This window comes from Mobula birostris, chromosome 13 (assembly GCF_030028105.1).
Source record: "Mobula birostris isolate sMobBir1 chromosome 13, sMobBir1.hap1, whole genome shotgun sequence".
In the NCBI taxonomy this organism is placed as follows: domain Eukaryota; kingdom Metazoa; phylum Chordata; class Chondrichthyes; order Myliobatiformes; family Myliobatidae; genus Mobula; species Mobula birostris.
Genome location: NC_092382.1, coordinates 108117407 through 108144888, shown reverse-complemented (window position 1 = coordinate 108144888; position 27482 = coordinate 108117407). Strand labels below are relative to the sequence as shown.

At 49.0% G+C, this 27482-nt stretch overlaps 1 protein-coding gene across 4 annotated transcripts; it reads right to left on the bottom strand.

The window, feature by feature from the left end:
* Positions 1–745: 745 nt before the first annotated feature.
* On the bottom strand, positions 746–25729 carry LOC140207308 (uncharacterized). 4 transcript variants are annotated; one of them, XM_072275807.1, is made up of 9 exons: positions 25655–25729; positions 25252–25394; positions 16267–16338; positions 14903–15022; positions 13160–13276; positions 11848–12219; positions 10138–10280; positions 9381–9445; positions 746–9062 (listed from the first exon to the last, which is right to left on the bottom strand). In XM_072275807.1, the coding sequence occupies exons 1-9, from the start codon at positions 25660–25662 to the stop codon at positions 8873–8875; spliced, it is 1230 nt and encodes a 409-aa protein (XP_072131908.1). In that variant the 5' UTR covers positions 25663–25729; the 3' UTR covers positions 746–8872. The 4 variants fall into 4 exon arrangements, with proteins under 4 accessions (XP_072131908.1, XP_072131909.1, XP_072131910.1 ...); XM_072275808.1 differs by having other exon boundaries at positions 13229–13276; XM_072275809.1 differs by lacking the exon at positions 16267–16338.
* Positions 25730–27482: the final 1753 nt, after the last annotated feature.

Sequence of the window (27482 nt, the reverse complement as noted above, 5' to 3'; positions counted from 1 at the left end):
CCATCAACCCTCTCCGTCTTCCACACTCCTCCCTCTCTGTGTACGTATGATTGTGGGAAGGAAGTGGGGCAGGTGACGTCAAACACCCCCACCCTACCCGACCCCAGCTCCGCATATCGATCTCTCGGTTCTGTGCCTCTTCACTGTTCGGTGTGGACAGGTCGCTCATTTGTTTCGATACAACATCCTCCCAGTGATTGCTGTCTCACCGCTACGTCCCTGCTCCCATCAACACCATCCTGCCCGTTTTTCAATTCTCTCCTCTTCCCTGCACATCATCGGAACACAAACACACGCATAATCGCCTGTCCGGCACACAGTTCAAGACTATTGGAACGGCTGAGTGCTGGGGATTGGTGTCTCTGGCACTGAGTATGGTTCTGTCGCTCAGTAGGGAATAGGGGGTGAGATGATGGAAAGGTGACAAGCTGTAGCGATAGGGTTTTCTTTGTTGCAGGAACAGAAAAGTGCTTCTGTAAACGACAACGAGAATACTCGCTGGTAAGTGGTCGTTATTGGTACCAGTAATATCGGTAGGAAGAGGGAGGCAGTTCTGTAAAGTTGTGCATGTGCAGGTGTTGCAGAACTAGAAAGAAAATCAAATTAACATGAGGCTAAAGAGTTGGTATCGGAACGAAGGCTTCAGATACGTGGATCATTGGGCTCTCCGCACTGGAAGGAGCGACCTCTACAGGACGAGACGGTTTCATTCAATTCAGTTTATGTTTAATTGTAATTTCGTCATACATGCATAACCATGAATACACCCAGGACCAAGCTGCAAAACACAATACCAAGAGTCGCACACGACACAAAGCACAAATAATATAGAAAAAAAAAACAGTGCGATCCTACGTACTTTGAATGCCTCCGAAATCGACAATTGACATAGTAATGACAAAACATAGTAATGAGATAAAAATTGGTGAAGTCAATGTTACTGAAAATATTGGTAAAAGTTTTGTTCCTGGACTTTTGAATGAACCACTTCTGAGGTTTGGATTGGTTTTCCGAACTTTGACCCTGCTTGCAGGACAAAGGCCTGCTGAGGAAGTATGTGCCACTCTGTTGAATTTTGTTTTGACCTTTGGAGGTAAACACCTTCAAGGTTATGATGTTGTTCAAGTTTGGGGTGTGGAAAGACACATTTTGAAGTGTTTTTGTGACGAGGAGGAACAATCGGTAGATGTTGCTATGGAGACAGGTATGAAGAAAAGTCGTAGGAATAAGATAGATGGATTATTTGCTCTCTTCCATAACATAAACATCGTAGTTATAAGTCTGGTGATCGTGCAAAGTTTAGTAAAGAGTGGGGGGAAGTTGACAGCTCTCCAAGGCAAGGTTGATTTAACAGTTCAACTAATGATCAAGCTGCTGCTAATGATCCAGACAGAGGGACTGATGTTTACCCTGCCCGTGTGGTAACTCAAAGCATGTTTAGAAAGTCTGCTGAGGCCCATGATAGCAACACCAGGGGTGTAAAGTACGATGATGTGTCACAGACTTTTCTACCTTCCGCATTCCAGCGGGACTTAGAGGGTAGTAAAGCTGATGAGAGTAAGGCTGATGAGAAAGGCTTGTCCTAATCGAGGAAGGAATTTATGGAGGAACAGAATAAAGATTTTGAAATGGTAGTTTTAAAGGAGACAGCTCTCACAGAACAGGAGGTTCAGAGAGAGTCAGTGGGATATTACCTCAAAGATGGGGCGTTAATGAGGAAGTGGAGACCAGCAAGTGAGGATTGGGCTATTGTGCATCGGGTAGTAGTTCCAAAGGTTTACAGGGCTGAAATTTTAAAGCTCGCCCATCGTATGCCTTCAGGTGGACATTTTGGAGTGAGAAAGACAGTAAACAGGATTATGTAGGAATTCTACTGGCCTACTTTAAGAAAGTGTGCTGTGAGTTTTTGCAGGACTTTCTATACCTGCCAGGTCGGGGGAACCATAGTCACGTTATTCAAATAACAACACTTAAACCGATACCTAAAACCTACATTTATTGAACCTTTTTCTAGGGACGTGGTGGAGTGTGTTGGCCCATTGTCAACGACTGCATCTGGCCATCAGCAAGTGCTAACTGTTATGTGTGCTGTGTCTAGATTCCCTGAAGCCGTGCCTCTCGGAAACATGAAGGCCTAGACTGTGGTAAAAGCACTCTGTAAGGTTTTCACACTGGTAGGTCTGTCCAAAGGAATTGAATTTGAGCAGCATAGTAACTTCACTTCGAGAACATTCCTGGGAATGTTTGCAGAACTGGGAGCTAAGCACACTGGGTCATTTGCATATCGCACAGAGTCCGCGGGAGACTTGGAACAGTACAGCTCCACGCTTAAGACTATGATTAAAACATATTGTGTGAACAATTGGAGTAAAAAGAAAACTGGGATAAGGGGGCTCCCGTACTCTTATTTACTGTTAGAATATTAATTCAAGTATCCCGGGGTTCAATCCATTTGATTTCATTTTCGGCCGTAGGCCCAAAAGACTTTTGACCTTGCGCAGGGGGCAATGGTCTAACACAAAAGTGTGTGTCAACGTGTTAGATTATGTTCTAAAATTCTGGAAAAGATTTAATAAGGTTTATGACGTTACCCAGAAAGTTTGCAGAATATTCAAATTAAAATGAAATACTTGCTTGATAGGATGGCACCCGTGAGTACAGTTATGAAAAGAAATGGTGTCGTGAAGGCTGGAAATGAGGTGGAGAATCATTTATTAAGCTCCTTTCTTGCTAACCTCTATTCCTCAATAGAACCATCTGAGCCTTGCTTCCTAAACCTCAAGTATGTTGCCTTCTTCCACCTAACTAGATTCTCCATCTCACTTGTCACCCATGGTTTCTTCATCTTACCATTCTTTATCTTCCTCACCGGGACAAAATTATCCCTAACATTTTGCAAGGTATTCCTAAACATCGTACCATGGTACCATTCCCTGCAAAAACATCATCCCAATTCACATCCGCAAGTTCTAGCCTTATGGACTACTAATTTGCCCTTCCCCAATTACATGTTTTCCTGTCCGTTCTGATTCTATTCTTTTCCAAGATAATATTAAAGGCCAGGGAGCGGTGGTCACTGTCCCCCAGATGCTCACCCAATGAGATCTGTAACCACACCCCGTTCTTTACCTAATACGAGATCTAGAATGTCATTTCCTCTAGTCGGCCTGTCGACATTCTGTAACATAAATCCGTCCTAGTCACACTTAACAAGCTGTGCCCGGTCTAAGCCATTGGAACTGACCAGGTGTCAATCAATATTAGGGAAGTTAAAGTCACCCAAGATAACAACGCTGTTATTTTTGCACAATTCGAAAATCTGCCTCCCAATCTGCTTCTCGGTATCTCTGCTGCTACCAGGGAGCCTAGAGAATCCTCCAATAGAGTAACTGCTCCCTTCCTGTTCCTGACTTCCACCCATACTGCCTCAAAAGAGGATCCTGCTACATTACCCACCCTTTCTGTAGCTGTAATGGTATCCATGACCGGTAATACAACCCCTCCTCCTCCCCATCCTTTTAAAAGCATTGAAATCCAGGAATATTGAGAATCCATTCTACCTTGGTGCCAGCCTGGTCTCTGTCATGGCCACTACATCATATTTCCATGTATGTATCCAAGCTCACAGTGAATTAGCTTTGTTCCTGACGCTTTTTGCATTGAAGTACACGCACTTTAGCCTTTCTACCTTACTACCTTTCCACCCTTTATTCTGTTTCTCTTTCCTCAAAGCCTCTTCATACATTAGATCTGGATTTACACAATGCACTGTACTTGCAGTTCTCGCATGACCTTTATCATCCTCCCTCTGACTATCTGCTCAAACACTCTGGTTCCTCTCCCCCTGTAAATCCAGTTGAAAGTCCCCGGAGTAGCACTTGCAAACTGTTCCGCAACGATGTTAGTCCCCCTCCAATTCAGGTGCACCCTGTCCCGTTTGAAAAGGTCTCATCTTCCCTGGAACAAGGCCCAATTGTACGGAAACTTGGAGTCCTCCCTCCTGCACCAACTCCTTAGCCATCGAAAGATATAAAGGAGAAAAGTAATAGTGGAGTGAAGTAAAGCGAAGAAAATTTAAGTATAAAGAGAGAAAGTTGACATGATTTTAAAAGCACATTGAGTGTAAGAAAACTTTATCTGAATGCCCGCAGTTTTCCAAATAACGTCAGTGAAGTTGCGGTACAAATCAGTACAAAGGGTGCGATTAAGTCGCCATTATGGAGACGTGGTTGCAGGGTGGAGAGGATTGCAAATTACATATCCAAGTATATCAGGTAATACAGAAGGATAGGCAGGAAGGTCAAGGAGGTCGGGTAGCACACTTCATTAATGATGAGATCGGGGCGATTGTGAGAGACGGTGTAAGGTCCAAGGGGCAGAATATTGAATCCATCTGGGTAGAGATAACGAATAGTAAAGGGAAAACTCACTGGTGTGAGTAGTCACTTGGCCACGGAATTATTACAGTGTCACAAGCAAGAAACAGGGGAACATCTGGGCATGTAAGAATGGAACAGCAGATGTCATGGGGGACTTTAACTCGCAGAATCAATTTGTTCGAGGCAGTCCTGAGGAGGACATCATAGACTGCAGCTGTGATGTCTTTCTAGAACTGCATGTTATTTAACCTACAAGGGCACGTTCATCCAGGTTCGTGACTCCCTTTCCCCGGAGTATGGAGAGCTAAGTACTTTCCATTTGAGACTCAGCCTGACAATTATTGCCTCCCTCATTCCTTCGTGCAATGTCTGTAGTTAAAAGAGTTCTGTTGAACTCTCAGTGCTCAACCGCAGGAGATCTATTTCCTCTAGGATTTCCTTATTGTCCTCTGGTTATTTCTAGTCTTAGTCTGACTCAGCAGGTACCTTCACCAGCGTCCATATCTCTGTCGTTATAGAAGAGATTACAACGTTAGGAGTTTCAGGAGTTGTTGTCTGCCATTGAAAACTCGCGAATGTCTCAGGTTGTACGGCGGTGAGCATTCTGGTCAGTCACATGGCCGCCTGGTGTGGAGGCTGCAACGCAGAGGGTCGCCAGAGGCTGAAGACGTTTCTAGATCAATCAGCTCCATCACGGGCACAACCCTCCCCTCCATCGGGGACATGTTAAAGAGGAACCGCATCCATTACTGAGGACCCTCACCACCCGGGAAATGCCCTGTCATCATTCGTACCATCGGGGAGGAGCTACAGGAGCCTGACGACCCGCAATCAAATCCAGGGCAAAAAAGAAAAAGGGCCACTTTTCAACATAATTGTATAAGGGCTAAGAAAGTTGCAAAAGCGAGCCTGAAGTCTTTGTGAGTCAATGCAAGGAGCATTCGTTAGAAGGTGGATGAATTAAAAACGCAGATAGTTATTAACGAATATGATATAGTTGAGATCACAGAGACATGGTTCCAGGCTGACCAGGATGGGAGCTCAACATTCAGGGATGTTCAATATTCAGGAAGGAAAGACATGAAAGAAAGGGAGGTGGGGTCGCATTGCTGGTTAGAGAGGACATTAACGCAATAGAAAGGAATGACATTAGCCGAGAGGATGTGGAATCGATATGGGTAGAGCTGCATAACACTAAGGGGCAGAAAATGCTAGTGGGAGTTGTGAACAGGCCTCCTGACAGTAGTAGCAAGGATGAGGATGGTATTAAACAGGAAATTAGAAATGTGTACAATAAAGGAACAGCTGTTATAATGGGTGACTTCAATCTACATGTAGATTGGGTGAACCAAATTGGTATTCTAGGCTATTCTAGAAATAGAACAGGCTATTCTAGACTGGGTATTGAGCAATGAGGAAGGGTTGATTAGCAACCTTCTCGTGAGAGGCCCCTTGGGTAAGAGTGACCATAATATGGCGGAATTCTTCATTAAGATGGAGAGTGACATAGTTAATTCAGAAACAGAGGTTCTGAACTTAAAGAGGGGTAACTTTGAAGGTATGAGACGTGAATTAGCTAAGATAGACTGGCAAATGACACTTAAGGGATTGACGGTGGGTATGCAATAGCAAGCATTTAAAGATTGCATGGATGAACTACAACAATTGTTCATCCCAGTTTGGCAAAAGAATAAATCAAGGAATGTAGTGCACCCGTGGCTGACAAGGGAAATTAGGGATAGTATCAATTCCAAAGAAGAAGCATACAAATTAGCCAGATAAAGTGGCTCACCTGAGGACTGGGAGAAACTCAGAGTGCAGCAGAGGAGGACAAAGGACTTAATTAGGAAGGCGAACAAAGATTATAAGAGAAAAATGGCAGGGAACATAAAAATTGACTGTAAAAGCTTTTATAGATATGTGAAAAGAAAAAGATTGGTTAAGACAAATGTAGGTCCCCTACAGACAAAAACAGGTGAATTGATTATGGGGAGCAAGGACATGGCAGACCAATTGAATAATTACTCTGGTTCTGTCTTCACTAAGGAGGACATAAATAGTCTTCCGAAAATAGTAGAGGACAGAGGGTCCAGTGAGATGGAGGAACTGAGGGAAATACATGTTAGTATGGAAGTGGTGTGAGGTAAAATTAAAGGGATGAAAGGCAGATAAATCCCCAGGGTCAGATGGTCTGCATCGCAGACTGCTCAAGGAAGTAGCCCAAGAAATACTGGATGCATTAGTGATAATGCTTCAAAACTCTATAGATTCTGGACTAGTTCCTGAGGATTGGAGAGTGGCTAATGTAACCCCACTTTGTAAAAAAAGAGGGAGAGAGAAACCGGGGAATTATAGACCGGTTAGCCTAACATCGTGCTGGGAAAACTGCTAGAGTCTGTTATCAAAGATATGATAACAGCACATTCGGAAAGCGGTGAAATCATCGGGCAAAGTCAACATGGATTTGTGAAAGGAAAATCATGGACCCACTCAGGAGATTAGTGTGGAAACTTAAAGCACACGGTATTGCGGTTATGTTATTGATGTGGATAGAGAATTGGTTGGCAGACAGGAAGCAAAGATTATGTATAAACAGGACCTTTTCAGAATGGCCGGCCGTGACTAGTGGGGTAGCGCCAGGGTCAGTGCTGGGACCCCAGTTGTTTACAATATATATTACTGACTTAGACGAGGGAATTAAATGCAGCATCTCCAAGTTTGCGGATGACACGAAGCTGGGCGGCAGTTTTAGCTGTGAGGAGGATGCTGAGAGGATGCAGGGTGACTTGGATAGGTTGGGTGAGTGGGCAAATTCATGCCAGATGCAATTTAATGTGGATAAACGTGAAGTTATCCACGTTGGTGGCAAAAACAGGAAATCAGATTATTATCTGAATGGTGGCCGATTAGGGAAAGGGGAGGTGCAACGAGAGCTGGGTGTCATTATACACCGGTCATTGAAAGTGGGCATGCAGGTACAGCAGGCGGTGAAAAAGGCGAATGGTAAGCTGGCATTTATAGCGAGAGGATTCGAGTACAGGAGCAGGGAGGTACTACTGCAGTTGTACAAGGCCTTGGTGAGACCACACCTGGAGTATTGTGTGCAGTTTTGGTCCCCAAATCTGAGGAAAGATATCCTTGCCATGGAGGGAGTACAAAGAAGGTTCACCAGGTTTATTCCTGGGATGGCAGGACTCTCATATAATGAAAGACTGCATCGACTAGGCTTATACTCGTTGGAATTTAGAAGATTGAGGGGGGATGTTATTGAAACGTATAAAATCCTAAAGGGATTGGAAAGGCTAGATGCAGGAATATTGTTCCCGATGTTGGGGTAGTCCAGAACGAGGGGTCACAGTTTGAGGATAAAGGGGAAGCCTTTTAGGACTGAGATTAGGTAAAACTTCTTCACACAGAGAGTGGTGTATCTGGGGAATTCCCTGCCGCAGGAAACAGTTGAGGCCAGTTCATTGGCTATATTTAAGAGAGATTTAGATATGGCCCTTGTGGCTAACGGAATCAGGGGGTATGGAGAGAAGGCAGGTACAGGGTTCTGAGTTGGATGATCAGCCATGATCATACTGAATGGCGGTGCAGGCTCGAAGGGCCGAATGGCCTACGGCTGCACCATTTTTCAATGTTTCTGTGTTTTTATTTAAAACAAGTTACTTCCCTTCCACTATCAGATTACTAAACGCTTCCTGAATCCATGAGCGCCCTCGATATTCAGCTATTTGCTGTATTTTTTTTTAATTTTTGAAACTTACATTGCATTTATATCTTTGCGCAGTGTTGATTGTGCAAGTGATCAACTCTCAGGTGGTGTCAGTCACAGACAATAGATCAGACCGTGATTGCGGTTACAAATATGCGCTGCAGACAGACAGGACATGTGGCACGCTGCTCGTCACTGAGTATAGGATTCGGGAGGTCACATTGCAGTTGTACAAGACATTGGTGAGGCCACACTTGGAGTACTGCGTTTGGTCCTGGTCGCCCTGGTGTAGGAAAGGTGAACCGGAAAGAGTGCAGACGGAAACTTACGAGGATGTTGCCAGGATTCGAGTGGCTGCATTGTGGAGACTGGGCTGGCGTGAGGAGATTATTCTTTGGAGAGCACGGGTGATATTATAGAGGTGGATAAAACCCCGAGGGGCATAGATAGAGTGAATCCGCACAGTCCTTTACCCCAGGGTCGGGAATCTGTGAACCAGAGTGCATAGGAGTGAGGTGAGAGTGGGTGGAGACGAGGGAGAGATAACAGAGAAGGAGTGGTGGAGAGCGGTGCAGGGAGGGGAGAAGAGTGGGAGAGATGGCGAGAAAGAAGGAGATTGATAGGGAAAGAGGATTGTAGGACAGTGTTCGGGGAATAGGATGCGACTAGCGGAGGAGAATGTTTGGGGATGGACAGATTGGGTGAAGAGGGAATTTCAGGATGACGTGTATAAGAGAGAGGAAGGGAGATGGGGGAGAAAAACGGATTGTAATGTGATTCAAGTTGGCCCTACGGACTGTTGACAGAGATCCCGGATCTTTTCAGGAATATCCGTGCACGAATGTGCACTCTTCTCGCAGATGAAACGGTGTTGACGCTCGCAATAGTTCCTCCATATGTGCGAGTTGCAGTTCACGCAGACGGACGTTCCACTGAAATACTTGTACAGAAGACGAGAAGCCACGTCCCTATCATAGAAGGTTAAAAAATTTCAACAGGGTCAAAACAGCTCCAGAAGGACACCTGAGACCGTCACCAAAATAATCCCACTTAATCTCACTTTCCACACAGCCCCGCATCGGACCACAAACTAATCCCACTGACCCACTTTATACCCACAGGCCCGTGTCAATCTCCAAACTGATTGCACTGCCCCACTCTCTCCCCCACAGCCATGTAACAGAATCCAATCTACTATCGCTCACTTCCCACATCCCCGGTGCGTCATCAAACTACTGCCACTGATCCATCACCAGTATATAGTCCAGTAACAACCCGATTCTCACCTATCCTCGCATTTTCCAATCCAGTATGCTGGGTATTGGTCGGCGAGAGCCTTGGAAACAACATTCTGCCAAATTAAATTTATTTAATTAATGTTAGGAAATGAGACTCTCTCAATCATTGAAACCGAGAGTAGGGAGCTTTACTCTGTGTCTGACCCCAGGAATATGTGATGGGACGGTGTGGAGTGAGCATCACTCTGTGTCTGCCCACGGGTGGGTGTAACGTGACGATGTGAAGCGAGCTTCACTCTGCGTCTAATCCCGGGAGAGATGATGGGACCGTGAGCAGTGGGCTTCACTCTGCGTCTGACGCCGGAAGTGTGTGAGGGAACAGCGTTAAGGGAGCTTTCCGGCGTCTGACCGCAGGAGTGTGCGACAGGTCGGTGTGTAGGAAGCTTCACTCTGTGTCAATCCCCGGGAGATGTGATGGGACTGTGTAGATGATGTTCACTCTGTGTCTCACCCCGGGAGTGTGTGATGAGACGGTCCGGAGGGAGATTCACTCTGTGTCTCACCCCGAGAATGTGTGATTGGACGGAGTGAAGTGCACTTCACTCTGTGTCTGACCCCGAGACTGTGATGGGACGTTGTAGAGGGAGAATCACTCTTTGTCTGACATCGGGAGTGTGTAATGGGACGGTGTGGAGTTAGCTTTGTTTTGTTTCTATCCCCGGGAGTGTGTGTGGAAGGAGCTTCACATTGTGTCTCACCCCGAGAGGTCATGATTATTGATATTTCTTCTCACAGTAAGACATACCTTTTCCTCGTTTGAATTTATTTCGAGGAGCCCTGCATCAAATTCTAAACAATATTCCCTCGCTCCATCATAAGATTTGACAAACGTGGATATGAAATAACACCGGTCTTCATTTTCGAACCAGTCCTGGGAACGTGTTTGCTCTGCAAGTCATGAACAAGATACCGTGAATCGTCCTCCATAAATCCCGTTGCACCGACTGGGATCTGAAAATAGTGAACCTCCCTCCATACAGTCCCATCACACACTCCCGGGGTCAGACACAGAGTTAACATCCCTCCACACGTTCCCATCACACTATCCGGCAGTCAGACACCGAGTGAGTCTCCCTCCGCGCCGTCCCATCACACACTCCCGGGGTCAGACACAGAGTGAATCTCCCTCCGCGCCGTCCCATCACACACTCACGGGGTCAGACACAGAGTGAAACTCCTTCCACACCGTCCCATCACACACTCCCGGGGACAGTCACAGAGTGAATCTCCCTCCACACCGTCCCATCACACACTGCCGGGGTCAGACACAGAGTGAAACTCCCTCCACACCGTCCCATCACACACTCCCGGGGTCAGACACAGAGTGAAACTCCCTCCACACCGTCCCATCACATACTCCCGGGGTCAGACACAGAGTGAAACTCCCTCCACACCGTCCCATCACACACTCATGGGGTGAGACACAGAGTCAATCTCCCTCCAGACAGACCCATCACAAACTCCCGGGGTCAAACACAGAGTGAATCTCCCTCCACAACGTCCCATCACACACTCCCGGGGTCAGACACACAGCTATCATCACTCCACACGGTCCCATCACACAATCCGGCTGTCAGACACTGAGTGAATCTCCCTCCACACAGTCCCATCAAAGTCACGGGTTCAAACACTGAGTGAAGCTCCCACTACAATGTCCTATCACCTACTCCCGTAGTCAGACACAGAGTGAATCTCCCTCCACACTGTCCCATCACACAATCCGGGGATCAGACACAGAGTGAATCTCCTTCCGCACCGTCCCGTCACACACTCCCGGCGTCAGACGCAGAGTGAACCTCCTTGCACACAGTCCTATCACAAACATCCGGGGTCAAACACAGAGTGACTCTCCCTCCATACCGTCCCATCACACACTCCTGGGGTCATTGTAGATCTTTCTCCGCATCGCCCCATCACACATTTCTGGGATCAGACGCAGAGCGAAGCTCTCTCCGCACAGTCACGTCACTCATCCCAGAAGTCAGAGAGAGAGTAAAGCCCGTGTCGCCCGAGCTATCACAGAGTTCTCATGTCAAACGCAGAGTGAAGCTCCTTATGCATGATCTCTTCCCACAGTCGGGGTTAGACGCAGATTAAAGTTATACACGTCGTGCCCCATCACACACTCCCGGGGTCAGACTGTAGGTGTCACTGTTTCCACACCGTCCCATCACACACTCCCGGAGTCAGACAGCAGGTTCGCTGCCTCCTTACCGTTCCATCTCACTTTCCACGGTCGGATATAGAGTGAAGCTCCCTCCACACCATCCAATCACACCGTCCCAGGATCAGACACAGAATACAACTCACTCCACAATGTCCCATCGCACACTCCCAGGGCAAGAGATGGAGTGAAACTCTCCACCTCCCCCCTCTCCCTCTCCCTCTCCCTCCTCCCCCCTCTCCCCACCGCCTCGTTGATGAGGAGCAGGGGGACGGGGGGATGTCGTCTCACCTCTTCTCCTGCTGAGATATTGGCAAATCTGAGCTTTGGTTTCGGTGATGGTCCTGTACTTCGTTTCGAGCTGATTGCATTCATGACGGAGTTCGATGTCTGTTTGATTCAGCTCGGTGAGTTCGGAATTGAGGACGGTAATGTTGTTTTCGAGTTTGGATAGGTTGTTGTTGAGGACGGAAAGATTCTTTAGACAGTTTCTCTGGGAGAGTTCCAGGCGGGAGTTCTCAGATGTCCTGGATTTAAGGGTTGAGTTCAGCTCATGGACTTGCTGTTGATATTGGCGTTGGGTCCTGTTCATCTCCTGATGTTGTTCCCAAAGTCTCCGGTAGTTTCGGTCGGAGGTGATCAGAGACTGACGAGTCTGTGATACTAAGAGTGATAGTAAGGGGTGTGTCAGTGACACGGTGTGAGGTGTGTCGGTGTCACAGTGAATTGTCTGTCGGTGTCAGATGACGGGAGTGTCTGTGTCACAATGAGAAGCCTGTCTGTCACAAGATCTGCGGAACTGTCAGTGTCACGGTGTTGGGAGTGTCGGGGTCACACTGAGGTGTGTGTTGGTGTCATAGTGAAGGGTGTGTCTCTGTCACAGTGAGGGGTGTGTGGGTGTCAAAATGAGGGGCCAGTTGGTGTCACAATGAGGGACCTGTCTGTGACTGGGTGCCACAGGGAAAGGCCTGTTTGTGTCACAGCGATGGACCTCTCTGTGACACAATGTGTTGAATGTTGGTCTGACAATCAGGGGCGTGTCGGTGCCACGGTGACTGCGTGACGGTGTCCATGTGAAGGGAGTGTCAGTGTTACGGTGTGGGGTGTGTAAGTGTCACAGTTTTGGTGTAATGGTGTGGAAAATGTTGCTGTCATGGATAGCGGTGTGTTGGTGTAATGGTGTGCTCTGGACAGTGTCACGGTCTTGGGAGTGTCGGTGTCACAGTGAGAGGTATGTCGGGGTTATCGTGAGTGTACTATTGTAATGGTCTTCTGTCATAATATTGGTAAGGTTCCTCTCTATGCTACGTTGAGGGTAACTTCTGTGTCATGGTAAGGGGCGTGTCGCTGTCACCGTGAGGGCCGTGTCACTGTCACTGTGAGGAAAGTGTTGTTGTCACGGTGAGGAACATGTCGCTGTCAAAGTGAGGGCCGTGTCGCTGTCACGGTGAGAGTGTGTCGGTGTCACACTGAGGGGCGTGTCGGCGTAACTGTGAAGGGCATTTCGGTGTCACGGTGAGGGCATTGTCGGTGTCACAGTAAGCTTTTACATTCCACCCTGTTAGTTTCCGGTCTGACTTCACCCGGGGCCCGTTCGACTTACCACTAATGGACAGCCCGACAACTATCGCGATAAGGGCGCATGTAACTAGGCAGAGTATGGAGAACTCACGGTGCGATCTATTTCCGATGTTCTCTTTCGGCTCCTGTTTATGCGCACCTGTAGAGAGAACATTCAGCGTGTGTGTGAATTCAGCCGTCTCCCCCACTGTTTTTCCCTTCCACCCACCATCCGCACTCTCTCCTTCCACCACGATCACCCCTCCCTCTCTCAATCTCATCTACTGTCAGCCGTCATCGTTGAGAGTCCAACTTCCCTGACTTGGCAGAGTCTGACAGATGTCTAACCGATTCCAGAGATCAGTCAGATCTCCACCGAGTCTCTTCCGCTCCAGAGGAAGCAACCCAGGTGTCCGACCCCTCGTTGTAAAACATGCCATGGAATCCAGGCAGCGTCTTGTTAAGTCTCTCCTGCGGCTGCCAAACGCCTTGACATGTTACTGATAATGTGGTGACCGGAACTGTATACTATACACCTGATTCAGCCTTAGCGGTGATATTTATATCGTTGCAACATAACTCCCTGACATTTGTACTCAATGCCCCGAACAATAAAGGGAAGAATGCCAAAGGTCTTCTTAACCATCCCATTAAACTGTGCAGACACGTTCAGGGAGCGATGAACATGGACCCCGAAGCTGCTGTAGGTTTTCCATCTTTCTATGTTTAAACACTGTTTTGGGTCGTGGCTTTCACAGTGCGTCATTTCTTTCATTTCACCGACCAAGCCGCAATATTTTAGGTTTGTCCGGGTTAACCTCCATCTGCCCGGTCTCCAAACCATTTATGTAACTGATCTACGTCCCACTGAATTCTTTGCCAGTCTTCTCCGCTCTCCACAGCAATACCTCTCGCCGTATCATCTGCAAACCTAACAACCCACCCACCTACAAATTCATCCAGATCATTTAAATGCATTTTGGAGCCAAGAGGTAATGTTGCAGCTATATAGGCCCTGGTCAGACCCCACGTGGAGTTCTGTGATCACTTCGGGTCACCTCACTATAGGGAGGACGTGGAAACAATAGAAAAGGTACAGATGAGATTTGCAAGGATGTTGCCTGGATTAGGGAGCATGCCTTATGAGAAAAGGTTGAGAGAAATTGGCCTTTTCTCCTTGGAGCGACGGAGGATGAGAGGTGACCTGATAGAGGTGTATAAGGTAATGAGAGGCATTGATCGTGCGGATCGTCAGAGGCTTTTTCCCAGGGCTAAAATGGCTAGCACGAAAGTGCATAGTTTTAAAATACTTGGAAGTAGGTACAGAGGAGAAGTCGGGGTACGTTTTTTACGCAGAGAGTGGTGACTGCGTGGTGCAGGCCGTGGCGATGGCGGAGGCGGTACCGATAGGGTCTTTAAAGAGACTCCAGGATCGCTACATGAAGCTTAGAAAAATAGAGGGCTATGGGTAAAGCCCAGGTAGTTGTAAGTTAAGGACAAGTTCGACACAGCTTTGTGGGCCGAAGGGCCTGTATTGTGAAGTATGTTTTCTATGTTTCTATGTTTCTGAACCACCCATTTACAATTTCGTCCAGATAATTTATGTAGATCACAGACAGGGATTTAACTGGGGAGCCGAGTGACAACCTTTTATTGCCCAGATGGCGCTCAGTCTGTGGAATGAGCTGACAGTGGAAGGGGTCGAGGCAGATACATTAGAAACCTGGTCACTTGGGAGAATGACGCGCGATCTCTCCAAAATGACGTCATTTCTGCGAGCTCTGACCTGTTTGTGCAGTGGTTGGCAGCCCGCCGGGTCCCGAGGCAATGGGAGGATCTTCGTCCTCATCGATGCGGGGTTCCTCTTTCCGAAAGTTCAGCTCTGAGTAGGTGGAGGTCAGATCGTCTGGGGGAGAGAGTCGGACAGGCAGGTGAGGAAGAGAGTCAGAACGGTAGAGAATGGGAGAGAGAAAGAAGAGAGGGGGAGAAAAAAGAGAAAATGTGGCAAGTGAGGAGGAAAAAGGTGGTTAGACAGCATGGGGGTGGGGTGAGACAGATGAGAGACACGGGGACGCAGAAGAGGAGAGCGATGGACGAGAGAGGAGTAGACAGCGATAGGGGCGATGAGAAGAAAATGCAAGTGGAAGAATGGGGAGGGAGAAGGGCGTGAGAGAGGCGGAGACAGAGTGGGAGAGAGACGGGAGAGAGTAGGGGAACAGTGAGATGACGGAGAGAGGTGTGAGAGAGCGCGAAAGAGAAGGGGATTGAGAAGGGTGAGTGAGAGGAAGAGAAAAGTGGAAGAGGGATGAGGAAGAGATTTTGACAGAGAGAAGAAAGAGCGAAGGGTGAGAGCGTCGGGGAAAGGAAGGGAGGCGTCGATAGAGGGGAAGAGAAGGCGCAAGGGGAGATGAGCGGCAAATTTAGGGACAAAGAGAGTTGTGGAGGCCGGGAGGGGTGGACGGGGGGTTGAGGGAGAGAGTGAGCAGAGAGAGACGGAAAGATCGCGAGGGGAAGATCGAGAATGCAAAAGACACTGACTTTGATTGAGGAGAGACGGGAGGGAGAGGGGACAATGAGAGAGGGTGAAGAGAATGAGTCAGTGGGAGACAGCAGATAAAACAGGGAGAGAGGAGGGGAGAGAGGGAAAGAGCGGAGGAAGGAGAGGGTGGGAGGAGGTGACGGAGGGGACAGAAAGGGAAAGTGGGAAATGCGGTGGGTTAAGAAAAGGGAGAAAGTGGTTAAGGTTTTACACCGCGCTCCCCCCTCACCGTCTCTCCCACTGTGTCCCTCCTCACCTACACGGCGCGCACTCATCTCCGCCTCCTCACCAACAACACCCCCCCCGCACCCTCACCCGCCCCCCTGCCCACCTCCGCCAAGAGCGCTTGCTGCTCATTGCCTCTTCCTCCACAGGGCACATCCAATTCTATCCCTCCTCACAGACCCTTCGCCTCAAACTATCCCATGGCGCTCCCACTATACAGCCCCTCACACAAAGATCCCCAAACCCCCATCGTCACTCCCGCGCGTTCACTCTTTCCGATGCTCAGACAGGGTATCACAAGGGACAACTGTGCGTTTGCCCTGAATATCTCGGTAGGATTAGATGCATCAGCTAAACACAGTCAAACCAAAAAGGATGAAACTGACCTTCATCTGTCTGGACCCTGAGCGCTGAGAGTGTCTTGACATTAAGTTCCGCGTACGATTCATCAGGTTCAGCTGGGGACAGAACAGGGAGAGTCAGAAACAGGGTGAGGCTCCCTCCACACCGTCCCATCACACGCTCCCGGGGTCAGACACAGAGTGAAGCTCCCTCCACACCGTTCCATTACACACTGCCGGGGTCAGAGACAAAGTGAATCTCCCTCCAAACGTCCCATCACACACTCCCGGGTTCAGGCACAGAGAGAGGCTCGCTCCACACCGTCCATTCAGACACTCCCGGTGTCAGACACAGAGTGAAGCCCCCTCCACACCGTCCCATCACACACTCCTGGGGTCAGACACAGAGTGAATCTCCCTCCCTCCGTCCTATCCCGCACTCTCGGGGTCAGACACAGAGTGAAGTTCCCTCCCTCCGTCCCATCCCGCACTCTCTGGGACAGTCACAGAGTGAAACTCTCTCTACACTGTCCCATCACACACTCCCGGGGCCAGACACAGGGTGAATCTCCCTCCACAGGTCTCTCTGCCCCCCCTCCTCACCTGGGGAAGGGGACCGTGCGTCCGTTTTTGTGAACTTCACATTTATGTAAGTCTCGCTGTCGTCCATCCTGTCGAGGGTCCTCTGCGTTTCTGAGCTCAGAAAGGGGAAGCAACCGTTGGCAGAGGAACCCTGTGCTGACAAGCGTGTCCGACCGAACAGCAACAAACAACAGATGAGCAGCTGTTAAAGAGAGGAACTGAGAACAGGCGGAGGAAGTATGGGGAGGAGAGAGGATGAGGACTTTGGTGAAAGCGTTCAGAGTGGTGGGGAAGAGTAGGGAAAGTGGGGAGAAAGACGGGGGAGGTAGAGAGAGAGAGGGGAAGGTTGGTCGTTAGCGGAGAGTGAAGCGGGTGACAGGGAATGTTTGGAAAGAGGGAACTGAGAGCGATAGACATGAGGAAAGTAGGGAGCGAGAAAGGGAAGAAATTGAGAGGTGGAGATTTGGAGAGATTGCGAGGGAGACGGAGAAAAGAGAGGGCGATCGAACGTGGTGAAGAGTGTTGACAGAGATGGAATGAGATGGAACGGAGAGGAAGACAGGGAGGAGAGAGTGAACGATATAGAAAGGAAACGAGTGCAAGAAGGGTAGAGATGAGGGAGATGGAATGTTGACGATGGAGGGAGTGAGGAATCGAAGGTGGAGGGGGGAAGGACAGGAAGGAGCGAAGTCGAGAAGGAGGACAGGAATGAGGAAGGAGGGACTTTCGGAGAGATTAGTGTCGTTCATACAGAGCCGCTCTCGTCCTGGAGATTTGCACCCCGTGGTTGGGCCCTAATTTGCGCGTTGGACGCTCCCACAGCTCCTGACCATCGCCGGGGCTAGAAACCACGTCTCTGGGACAAAGCCCCATCATCAACCGAGGTGAATGAGCCCCCTCACTCGGTGTGAGGTGAGCAGCACACTTCGAAACTCGTTCAGCGCACTCTTTCTTTCCTTCCTTAATCAGTGGCATTCTCTCTCTCTCTCTCTCTCTCTCTCACACACACACACACACACACACACACACACACACACACACACACACACACACAAACACACACTAACACACTTTCTCTCTCAGCTCTTCCTCTCTCCGCCATCACTCTCTCCATCTCCCCATCTCTCTCTGTCTCCCATTCTCTCCCACCTTCCTCCCCTTCCCTCCGCCTTATCCCGTCTCTCCCTTCTCTCCACTCCATTCTCTCCCACCTTCCCCATTACCTGATCCTACTCTCTCACCCACCTGCCCCACACCGATTTTCCTCTCTAACACCCCCACCCACATCCCACCCGTCGCAGTTACCGAGAGATATCCCGACCCGCCCACCCATTTCACCCTAACGAGGAAGATTCCCACATTTTCGGTCCCGTCCCTTCCGCCTTTCCGGCGATGGTGGGTAGGGGAGAGATTGGACGCCATCTGGCCCAGGACAGCCGGCAATCTCTCTGCTGCTCCCTCCTGTCTCAAATCTCCCAATAACCGCCATCCACGCTCTTTCGGTCGTTTCGTCTCTTCTCCTTTTACACAATCCCTCACTTCCCGCTCTCCATAACGCAGGAACACACCTTGCCTGCATCAGACACAGAGTGAATCTCCCTCCACACCGTCCCATCACACACTCCCGGGGTCAGACACAGAGTGAATCTCCCTCCACACCGTCCCATCACACACTCCCGGGGTCAGACACAGGGTGCATCTCCCTCCACACCGTCCCATCACACACTCCCGGGGTCAGACACAGAGTGAATCTCCCTCCACACCGTCCCATCACACTCTCCCGTGGTCAGACACAGAGTGAATCTCCCTCCGCACCGTCCCATCACACACTCCCGGGGTCAGACACAGAGTGAATCTCCCTCCACACCGTCCCATCACATACTCCCGGGGTCAGACACAGGGTGCATCTCCCTCCACACCGTCCCATCACACACTCCCGGGGTCAGACACAGAGTGAATCTCCCTCCCCACCGTCCCCTTGTTTCGCGTTCTTTGTCAATGAAAAGTATAGTTTTCTCGCGGTGTAGGGTCACAGTTTTAAGGTGCTTGGAAGATGGTTGTCGGAGGTATTATTTTTTTTTCATACAGAGAGTGGTGGGTTGCTGCAGAGAGAGAATGCACTTCCAGCGATGGTGGTCGAGACGGATCCAATGGGGTCTTTTAAGGGACTATTAGATAGGAACTTTGTTGTATGATTTTGATCATGGAATTGACCCCTACGCCTACTTTCGTTTCATCCGCAAACATTGCCGCAAAGCCATCTAATCCAATAAATCATTGGCAAGCAATCTGATAAGTAGCGGTCCCACATGTGCGCATGCGCCGGTCGTGCATTCAGCCTGTTACAGCCGTTCCGATTGAATTCTTACTTTTTCCTTCTTACTTTTAACTTACGTTATTTTTGCATTTTTTTTTTCACGATAACACGTCGAAGCTGCACCCTCTCTGACATGCTGGTATAGAGAGTTTTATTTGGGTTTCCAACGCTGGAAATAGTTACATCCCGATCTATCTATCTATCTATCTGAATCTGACTCCCTGACGAACACCACCAGTCACTGGCAGCCAATTAGAGAAGGCCCTTTTAATTCTCACTCGCTGCCTTCTGCCTGTCAGCCGTTCCTCCGGAAATGCCTTTGTCTTTCCTGTAAAGCTGCAAGATTTTATCTTGTTAAGCAGCCTCAGGCATGGTACTTTATCAAATGCATTCTGGAAGTCGGATAAATGACATCCATTGCCTGGGCTTTGTCCACTCTGCTGGTTACTTCCTCACAGAACTCTAACAGATTCGTCAGGCAAGATTTCCCTTGATAGAAACCAAGCTGACTTTGACTTATTTTATCATTAGCCACCAAATGCCTCCCAACCTCAACTTTATTAATGGACTCCAATACTTCCCCAACCATTGAGGTTGGGCTAACTGGCTTATAATTCCCTTTATTTGGCCTTCCTCACTTCTTAAAGTGTGCCGTGACAATTCCAATCTTCCAGTCCTCCGAGGCCATGCCAGAATCAAGTGTTTTTTTTGAAAGATCACGAACAATGCATCGGTTATCTCTTCAGCAACCACTCTCAGGACCCTGGGATGTAGTCCGTCTGGCCCAGGTGACTTATCCATCTGAAGGCCTTTGAGTTTGCCAGGCACTCGTTCCTTTGTAATCGCAATGACACTTACTCCTGCTCCCTGACACTGACGGACCACTGGCACGCTGCTAATGTCTTCCACAGTGAAGACTTATGGAAAGTACTCATTAAGTTCAGTTGTCATTTCTTTGTCACCAAATACAACATCACGACTCTCATTTTCCCATGGTTCAATATCAACTCGCAATTGCTCATTACTCTTTCAATAACTTTAAAAAGAACTGTTACTATCCTGCTTTATGTTATTGGCTTGTTTGCCCTCACATTTCATCTTTTCCCTTCTTATAGCTTTTTTTTAACCTTTTGTTGGATTTTAAAAGGGTCACAATCATCCAACTTTCCACTCATTTTTGCTCTTTTCTATGTCCTTATATTGACTTTCATGCAGTCCTTAATTTCCTTTGTCAACCACGGTTGCTCTCCTAGCCGTTTGAGAACAACGTCCTCGGTGGGAAATAACTGTCCTGCACCTTATGAACTATTCCCCGAAATCTCAGCCGTTCTGCTCTGCCGTCAACCACTCCAGTATCCTCCTCCAATCCGTCTGGTCAAGATCCTCTCTCAGGCCTCTGTAAGCCCCTTTGTTGCATTGCGATACTGACTTACGCTTCTGCCTCTCAAGTTGCAGAAGGAACTCAATCATAATCTGATCACTGTCGCCTAAGGGTTCCTTTGCATTAAGCTCCCTAATGAGATATGCGTCATTACTCAACACTCGATCTACGATAGCCTTTCCCGAGCAGGCTTAAGCACCAGTTGCTCTAAAAAGCCTTCTCATGGGCATTCAACAAATTCCATCTCCTGCGATTTGGCACAACCTGATTTTACCAAACGCTTGCAGATTGAAGTCCCCTCCCCATTACAATTGGGTCATTGCTCTTATTACATTCCCTTCTCAGCTCCCTTTGCAGTTTCAACCCCACACATTCCCTGCAATTTGGAGGCCTATATGTGATTTCCCTTTTTTTTTTACCCTTGCAGTTCCTTAACTCCACCCACAAAGATTCGACATTCTCTGACCCGATGTCACCTTTTTCTCAGGATGATTCTGGGACGATTCCGGAAGACGGGAAAATTGCAAATGTCACTCTACTCTTCAAGAAGGGAGTTTGAGCAGAAGAAGGGAAATGATAGGCCTGTTGGCCTGGCCTCAGTGGTTGGGAAGATGTTGTAATCAATGGTTATGGGTGAGGTTTCGGGTGACTTTGAAGCACATGATAAAATAGGCACAGTCAGCATGGTTTCCTCAAGGGAAAATCTTGCCTGACAAATCAGCTGGAATTATTTGAAGAAATAGCAAGCAGAATAGACAAAGGAGAGTCGGTTGCTCTCATGTACTTTGATTTTCAGAAGGCCTTTGACATGGTGCCACACATGAGGCTGCTTAACAAGCTAAGGGCCAATGTTATTACTGGAAAGATTCCAGCATGGTGTGGAGGGAGACTTACTCAGCTTCTGACGCCGGGAGTGCTTCACGTCCATCCCCCTCTCTCCCCCTCTCTACACTCCCTCTGCCTCCTCACTCCGCCTTTTACTCCATGGCTCCTCCGTGCCCCATCCCCATTTTCTGGTTCTCTTCTCCCTTCCTCTGCCCCTCCCTCTCCCCTCTGCCATCTCCTCCCTCTCTGTCCCCTCTCCCTGCCTCTAGTCCACTTTCATGCCTCTATGCTCCCCTCATTCCTTCTCTCCAACGTCTCTCACCCCCTATGGACGTGGATCTACCGATCCCTGTGTTCCCCCTCACTGCTGAGAGCCCTGCCCTTAACCCTGAACTCCGCCTTCCAGTTCGACCATTCAAAGTGAACCCCCTTTACACTTCACAGTATTGAACGGCATCTGCCACGTCCCTGCCCAGCTCTGCATCCCGTCAATGTCCCACGACAACCCAACATACTTTGCCCAATGCCAGCAGTTTTTGATGCCATCTTCAAACTCACTACCCGACCCTTCCAGTTCTCTTGCAGGTCATAAAAAAAAAAAACACAAAGGTGGAAGGGGGTGGCGGCAAGGTGGCGTAGTGGTTAGCATGACGATTTACAGTTCTGGTAACCCAGGTTCAATTCCTGCCGCTGCCTGTAAGGAGTTATCACGTGACAGCGTGGGTTTCCTCCGGCTGATCCGGTTTTTCTCCCACATTCCAAAGACGTGCCAGGTAGCATGTTAGCAGATCTTTCTAAACCAGGCAGGAAATTGCAGACGTCTTGCAGATGAAATAATTCTCCCTGGAGCAGCCGGAACGGCCGGGGTAGGAGGCACAGCGCTTGAAGACTGGTTCTAGTGGATTGTACAGCAAATTGTTTTCTGCTGTCCCACTGTGAAATGGAACAGGTAGGAAGCAGAGGTTTCATTTGCCCTCGGTAAATCACTGATCGGCGAGATTAACCGTCGAGGGTGTTAACAGTTCCAATCCGGGTACCGCATTTTCTCCTCACAGTCGCAGGGCAGTCCCCTTCAACCCTGCATCAGTCCCAAACCAATCCCACACTCCCCTCTCTCCCCCACAGCTACTTCTCGTCTATAGACTATCCCGCTGTCCCTCTTTCAACCCACCGAGCTGCCTCTCAGTCCCCAGAGTAATGCACTGCCCCACTCCCTCACCTGAACCCCGTGTCTGTTCCCAAACTAATCCCACTCCCCGCTGTCTCGCTACAGCTCCGTGTCGGACACCACACTAACCGCAAAGCCATCTGTACCACAAAATCATTGACAAGGAATGTGATAAGTTGCAGTCCCAATACTGACTCCGTGACGAACACCACTAGTCACTGGCAGCCAACTAGAGAAAGCCCCTTACATTCCCATTGGCTGCCTCCTGCCTGCCAGACATTCCTCTAGACATGTCACAGTCATTGCTGAAACGCCGTAGGATTTTATGCTGCTAAGCAGCCTCAGGCATGGCGCTTTATCAAATGCCTTTTGGAATGCCAGTCAATGATATCAGCTGCCTGTGCTTTGTCCAATCTGCTGGTTACCTCCTCAAAGAACTCTAACAGATGTGTCAGGCAAGATTTCCCTTGACAGGAACCAAGCTGACTTTGACTTATTTGATCATTAGTCACTAAGTTCCTCGCAACCTCAAATTTATTAATGGACTCCAGCACTTCCCCAAACACTGACTTCAGGCTAACTGGCAAATAATTTCCTCGCTTTGGTCATCCTCATTTCTTAAAGTATACAGTGACATTTGCAATCTTCCAGTCCTCCGGGACCATGCCAGAATCAAGTGAGTTTTGAAAGATCATGACCAATGGATCCGTTATCTCTTCAGCAACCTCTCTCAGGACTCTGGGATGTAGTCCACCTGGCCCAGGTGACTTATCCACCTGAAGACCTTTGAGTTTGCCAGGCACTTTTTCCATTGTAGTCGCAATGACACTTATTCCTACTCCCTGACACTCACGGACCACTGGCACACTGCTAGTGTCTTCCATAGTGAAGACTGATGGAAAGTACCCATTAAGTTCATCTGTCATTTCTTTGTCGCCCATTACTACCTCACCACTCTCATTTTCCAGAGGTTCAATATTAACTCGGAACTCCCCATTACTCTTCATACATTTTGTTTTAAGTGTTAGTATCCTGCTTTATGTTATTGGCTTGTTTGCCCTCATATTCCACCTTTTTCCTTCTTATTGTTTTTTAGTTGCCTTTTGTTGGATTTTAAAAGTGCAGCAATCATCCACCTTCCCACTTACTTATGCTACCTTCTATGCCTTTTCCTTGGCTTTTATGCAGTCCTTAATTTCCTTTGTCAGCCACGGTTGCCTACACCAGCCGTCTGAGAACAACTGCTTCTGTGGGACATATCTATCCTGCGCCTTATGAAATATTCCCGACATTCAGCCATCTCTGCTCTGCCGTCATCCCCGCCAGTATCCTCCTCCAATCCGCCTGGGCAGGCTCCTCTCTCATGCCTCTGACGGACACCACACTAAGCGCAGTCTCCCATTCTTTTCCCGCAGCGTAGTGTAGGTCACCACACTAGTCCCACTGTCCCACTCTCCACCTCACACCCTGTATCAGTCAGAAGAATAATCGCACTGCCGCACTATCTCCCCGCAGCCCCATCTCAGTCCCAAAAGAAATGACATCGTCCCGCTCTCTCCCCAGAACCCTCAATCAGTCCCCATACTAATCACCTTGCCCACTCTCCCGGTCGAGCCCCAAGTCAGTCCCCAAACTACTCGCACTGCCCATGCCCTCACCACAGCACCCTGTAAGACTCCAAACTGAACCCACTGCCCCCCTCTCCACACAGCCGTCAGTCATTGAGAACCTCACATGCATAGGCATTTTCCAATCCATTTACGTCAGCTTCCATCTAAGTTTTGGAAACAAGATCCTGGTAAATACATTTTCTTTCGTTACCACTCTGCATGGAACGTTATCGTTGGACCCTGGAAGTGTATAATGCAATAGGGCGGAGGGAACTTCACACTGCTTCTACCCGGTGGTGTGTGATGGGGTAGTGTGGAGGGAGATTCACTCTGTGTCTGACCCCGGGAGTGTGTGATGGGACGGAGTGGAGGGAGCTTCACTCTGTGTCTGACGCCGGGAGTGTGTGATGGGACGGTGTGGAGGGAGTTTCAATCTATGTCTCTCCCGGGAGTGTACGATGAGGCGGTCTGTAGCGAGCATCACTCTGTGTATGATCCCGGGAGCTTGTAGTGCGACGGTGTAGAGGGTGATTCACTCTGCGCCCGAGCCCAGGGTTGTGTCATGGGGTGGAGTGTGGAAGCTTCACTCTGCATGACCCGTTGAGTGTGTAATGGGACGGTGTGGAGGGAGATTCACTCTGTGCCTGACCCTGGGAGTGTGTGATGGGACGCTGTGGAGGGAGCTTTACTATTTGTCTGATCCCGGGAGTGTGTGATGGGACCGTGTGGAGGGAGCGTTACTATTTATTTGACAGCGCAGGTGTGTGATGGGAAATTGTGGAGGGAGTTTCTCTGTCACGCCTCGTGGGTGTGCGATGGGACGATATGGAGGGAGCTTTACTATTTGTCTGATCCCGGGAGTGTGTGATGGGACGCTGTGGAGGGAGCGTTACTATTTATCTGACAGCGCAAGTGTGTGATGGGAAAGTGTGGAGGGAGTTTCTCTGTCACGCCTCGTGGGTGTGCGATGGGACGATATGGAGGGAACGTGACTCTATATGAACCATGAAGTTTATGATGGGACGGTGTGGAACGAGTGTCACTTTCTGCCTCACCCCGGGAGTGTGTGATGGGACGGTGTGGAGGGAGGATCGCTCTGTCAGGCCCCGGGCAGTTTGCGGACATCCTCACGTGGTATGGCACATACCTTTTCCTCGATTGAGTTCATTTCCAGCAGCTTTCAACCGCACTTCGAATATCTTTGCTTCGCTCCAGCGTGAGATTTTGCCACCGTCGATATGAAATAACAAGCGCCTCTCCTGTTGACCCACCCCTGGAAACACATCTGTTCTGTAAATGAGGAACAGAGAACAGTGAGTGACGATATTGGGTTTTGCTGACCGAGAACTTTGAACCCACAGGGAGTCTTCATGTTGTTTCTGATATAAATAGTCGCGAGTACACTCACGAAAGGGAGATTACCCTGTAGCCATCCAGTTTTCGCAGAATCGCTCACTTTCGATAACTGGCCTAATGATTTACACACTAAGTTCAGGAACAGCTTTTACCCCTCAACCATCAGGAATGAGGTCAGAAGCCTCAGGACTCACACCACCATGCTCAGGAACTGTTACTGGGGGAGATTCAGAAGGGAGTTCTCGGAAGTCCTGGATTCCAGGGTTGAGTTCACCTCATGAATCTGTTGACGATATAGGCGCTGGGTCCTGTTCGCCTCCTGACGTTGTTCGCAAAGTTTCATTCACAGATGATCATAGACTGACGAGTCTGTAACACTGAGAGTGACGGTCAGGGGGAGAGTCAGTGGCACCGTGTTGGTGGGGGCGGGCGTTTCAGATTGTGGTGTGTTATCTACCCCTAGGGTTCATATTGTCTGTGGACTGTCACTTTAAGGAGAAAGAGGGAACCGAGACTGACTGTTTGGCTCTGTGTTAATTTCTACTGTCTGCAGAATTGCCTCGTAGCTCTGGTGACCAGCTCGTGTTATGTATTCTCTGCAGCGTGTTTACTTTTTTACAGGACAGTTACAGACAGAGAGAAACACATATTCAGACTCAAGATGGGTTCCGTCAATTAAAGACAACAGTGAGGATCTTCCAGTGACGTCATCGTCCAAAATGGCAGCTTGAATGAACAGCTACTCCGGAAAAAATAACGCATATATTGCCGCGTTCATTTATCAAATATAAGATCTTCCAAAAATATCTGAATTGATAAGGGGGGCAAGAACGGAGAAAAAGAATGGAGATAAAAAAGGAATCAGTGCGGAGCCTATGGACGGGAGAGGTACAACACGTGTCTCTACTACTCGAACGCGTGCTCGCCAGGCTGACGATGGGCCTCGTTCAGGTGAAGCGGCGATCATGATAAAACCTCTGGAAGAGATACGGGGAATACAAAGAGATATAAACGAGCAACTCAATGATATCAAGTCACAGCTTGACACCGTCAATCAAAAAATAACGGTGCCTGAGACTCGAATTGAGAAGGTGATGTGATGGTGTGCAGGGAGCTTCACTCTGCGGCTGAGTCCGGCGATGTGTCATGAGACGGCGTGGAGGGAGCTTCACTCCGTATGACCCGGTGAGTGTGTAATGGGACGGTGGGGAGGGAGCTTCACTCACTTCCGACACCGGCAGTATGTGATGGGGCGATGTGTAGCAGCTTCAATCTGAGTCTGATCCAGGTATGTGTGATGAGACGGTGTGGAGGAAGCTTCACTCTGTATGACACCGGGAGGGTGTGATGGGACGGTGTGGAGGAAGCTTCACTCTGTATGACACCGGGAGAGTGTGATGGGACGGTGTGGAGGAAGCTTCACTCTGTATGACACTGGGAGGGTGTGATGGGACGGTGTGGAGAGAGCGTCACGTTGTGTCTGACCCCGGGAGTGTGTGATGAGACGGTGTAGAGGAAGCTTCACTCTGCGTTTCATCCCGGGAGTGTGTGATGGGACGGTGTGGAGGGGGATTCACTCTGTATCTGATCCAGTAATATTGCGATGGGACAGTGTGGAGGGATTTCTACTCTGTGTCTTTTTCCCGGGATGGTGTGATGGGACGGTGGGGAGGGAGCTTGACTACTTGTCCGTCCCCGGGAGTGTGTTACGGGACGGTGTAGAGGGAACTGACTCACTGTCTGATCCGGCAGTGTTTGATGGGATGACGTGCAGTGGCTTCGTTCTGTGTCTGATCCCAGGATGTGTGATGGGACGGTGTGGGCGGAGATTCACTCTTTATAACACCGGGAGTGTGTGATGGGATGGTGTGGAGGGAGATTCACTCTGTGTCTGACCCCGCGAGTGTGTGATGCGACGGTGTGGGCGGAATTTCACTCTTTATGACACTGGGAGTATGTGATGTGACGGTGTGGAGGGAGCTTCAGTCTGTACTACCACGGGAATGTGTGATGGGGCGGTGT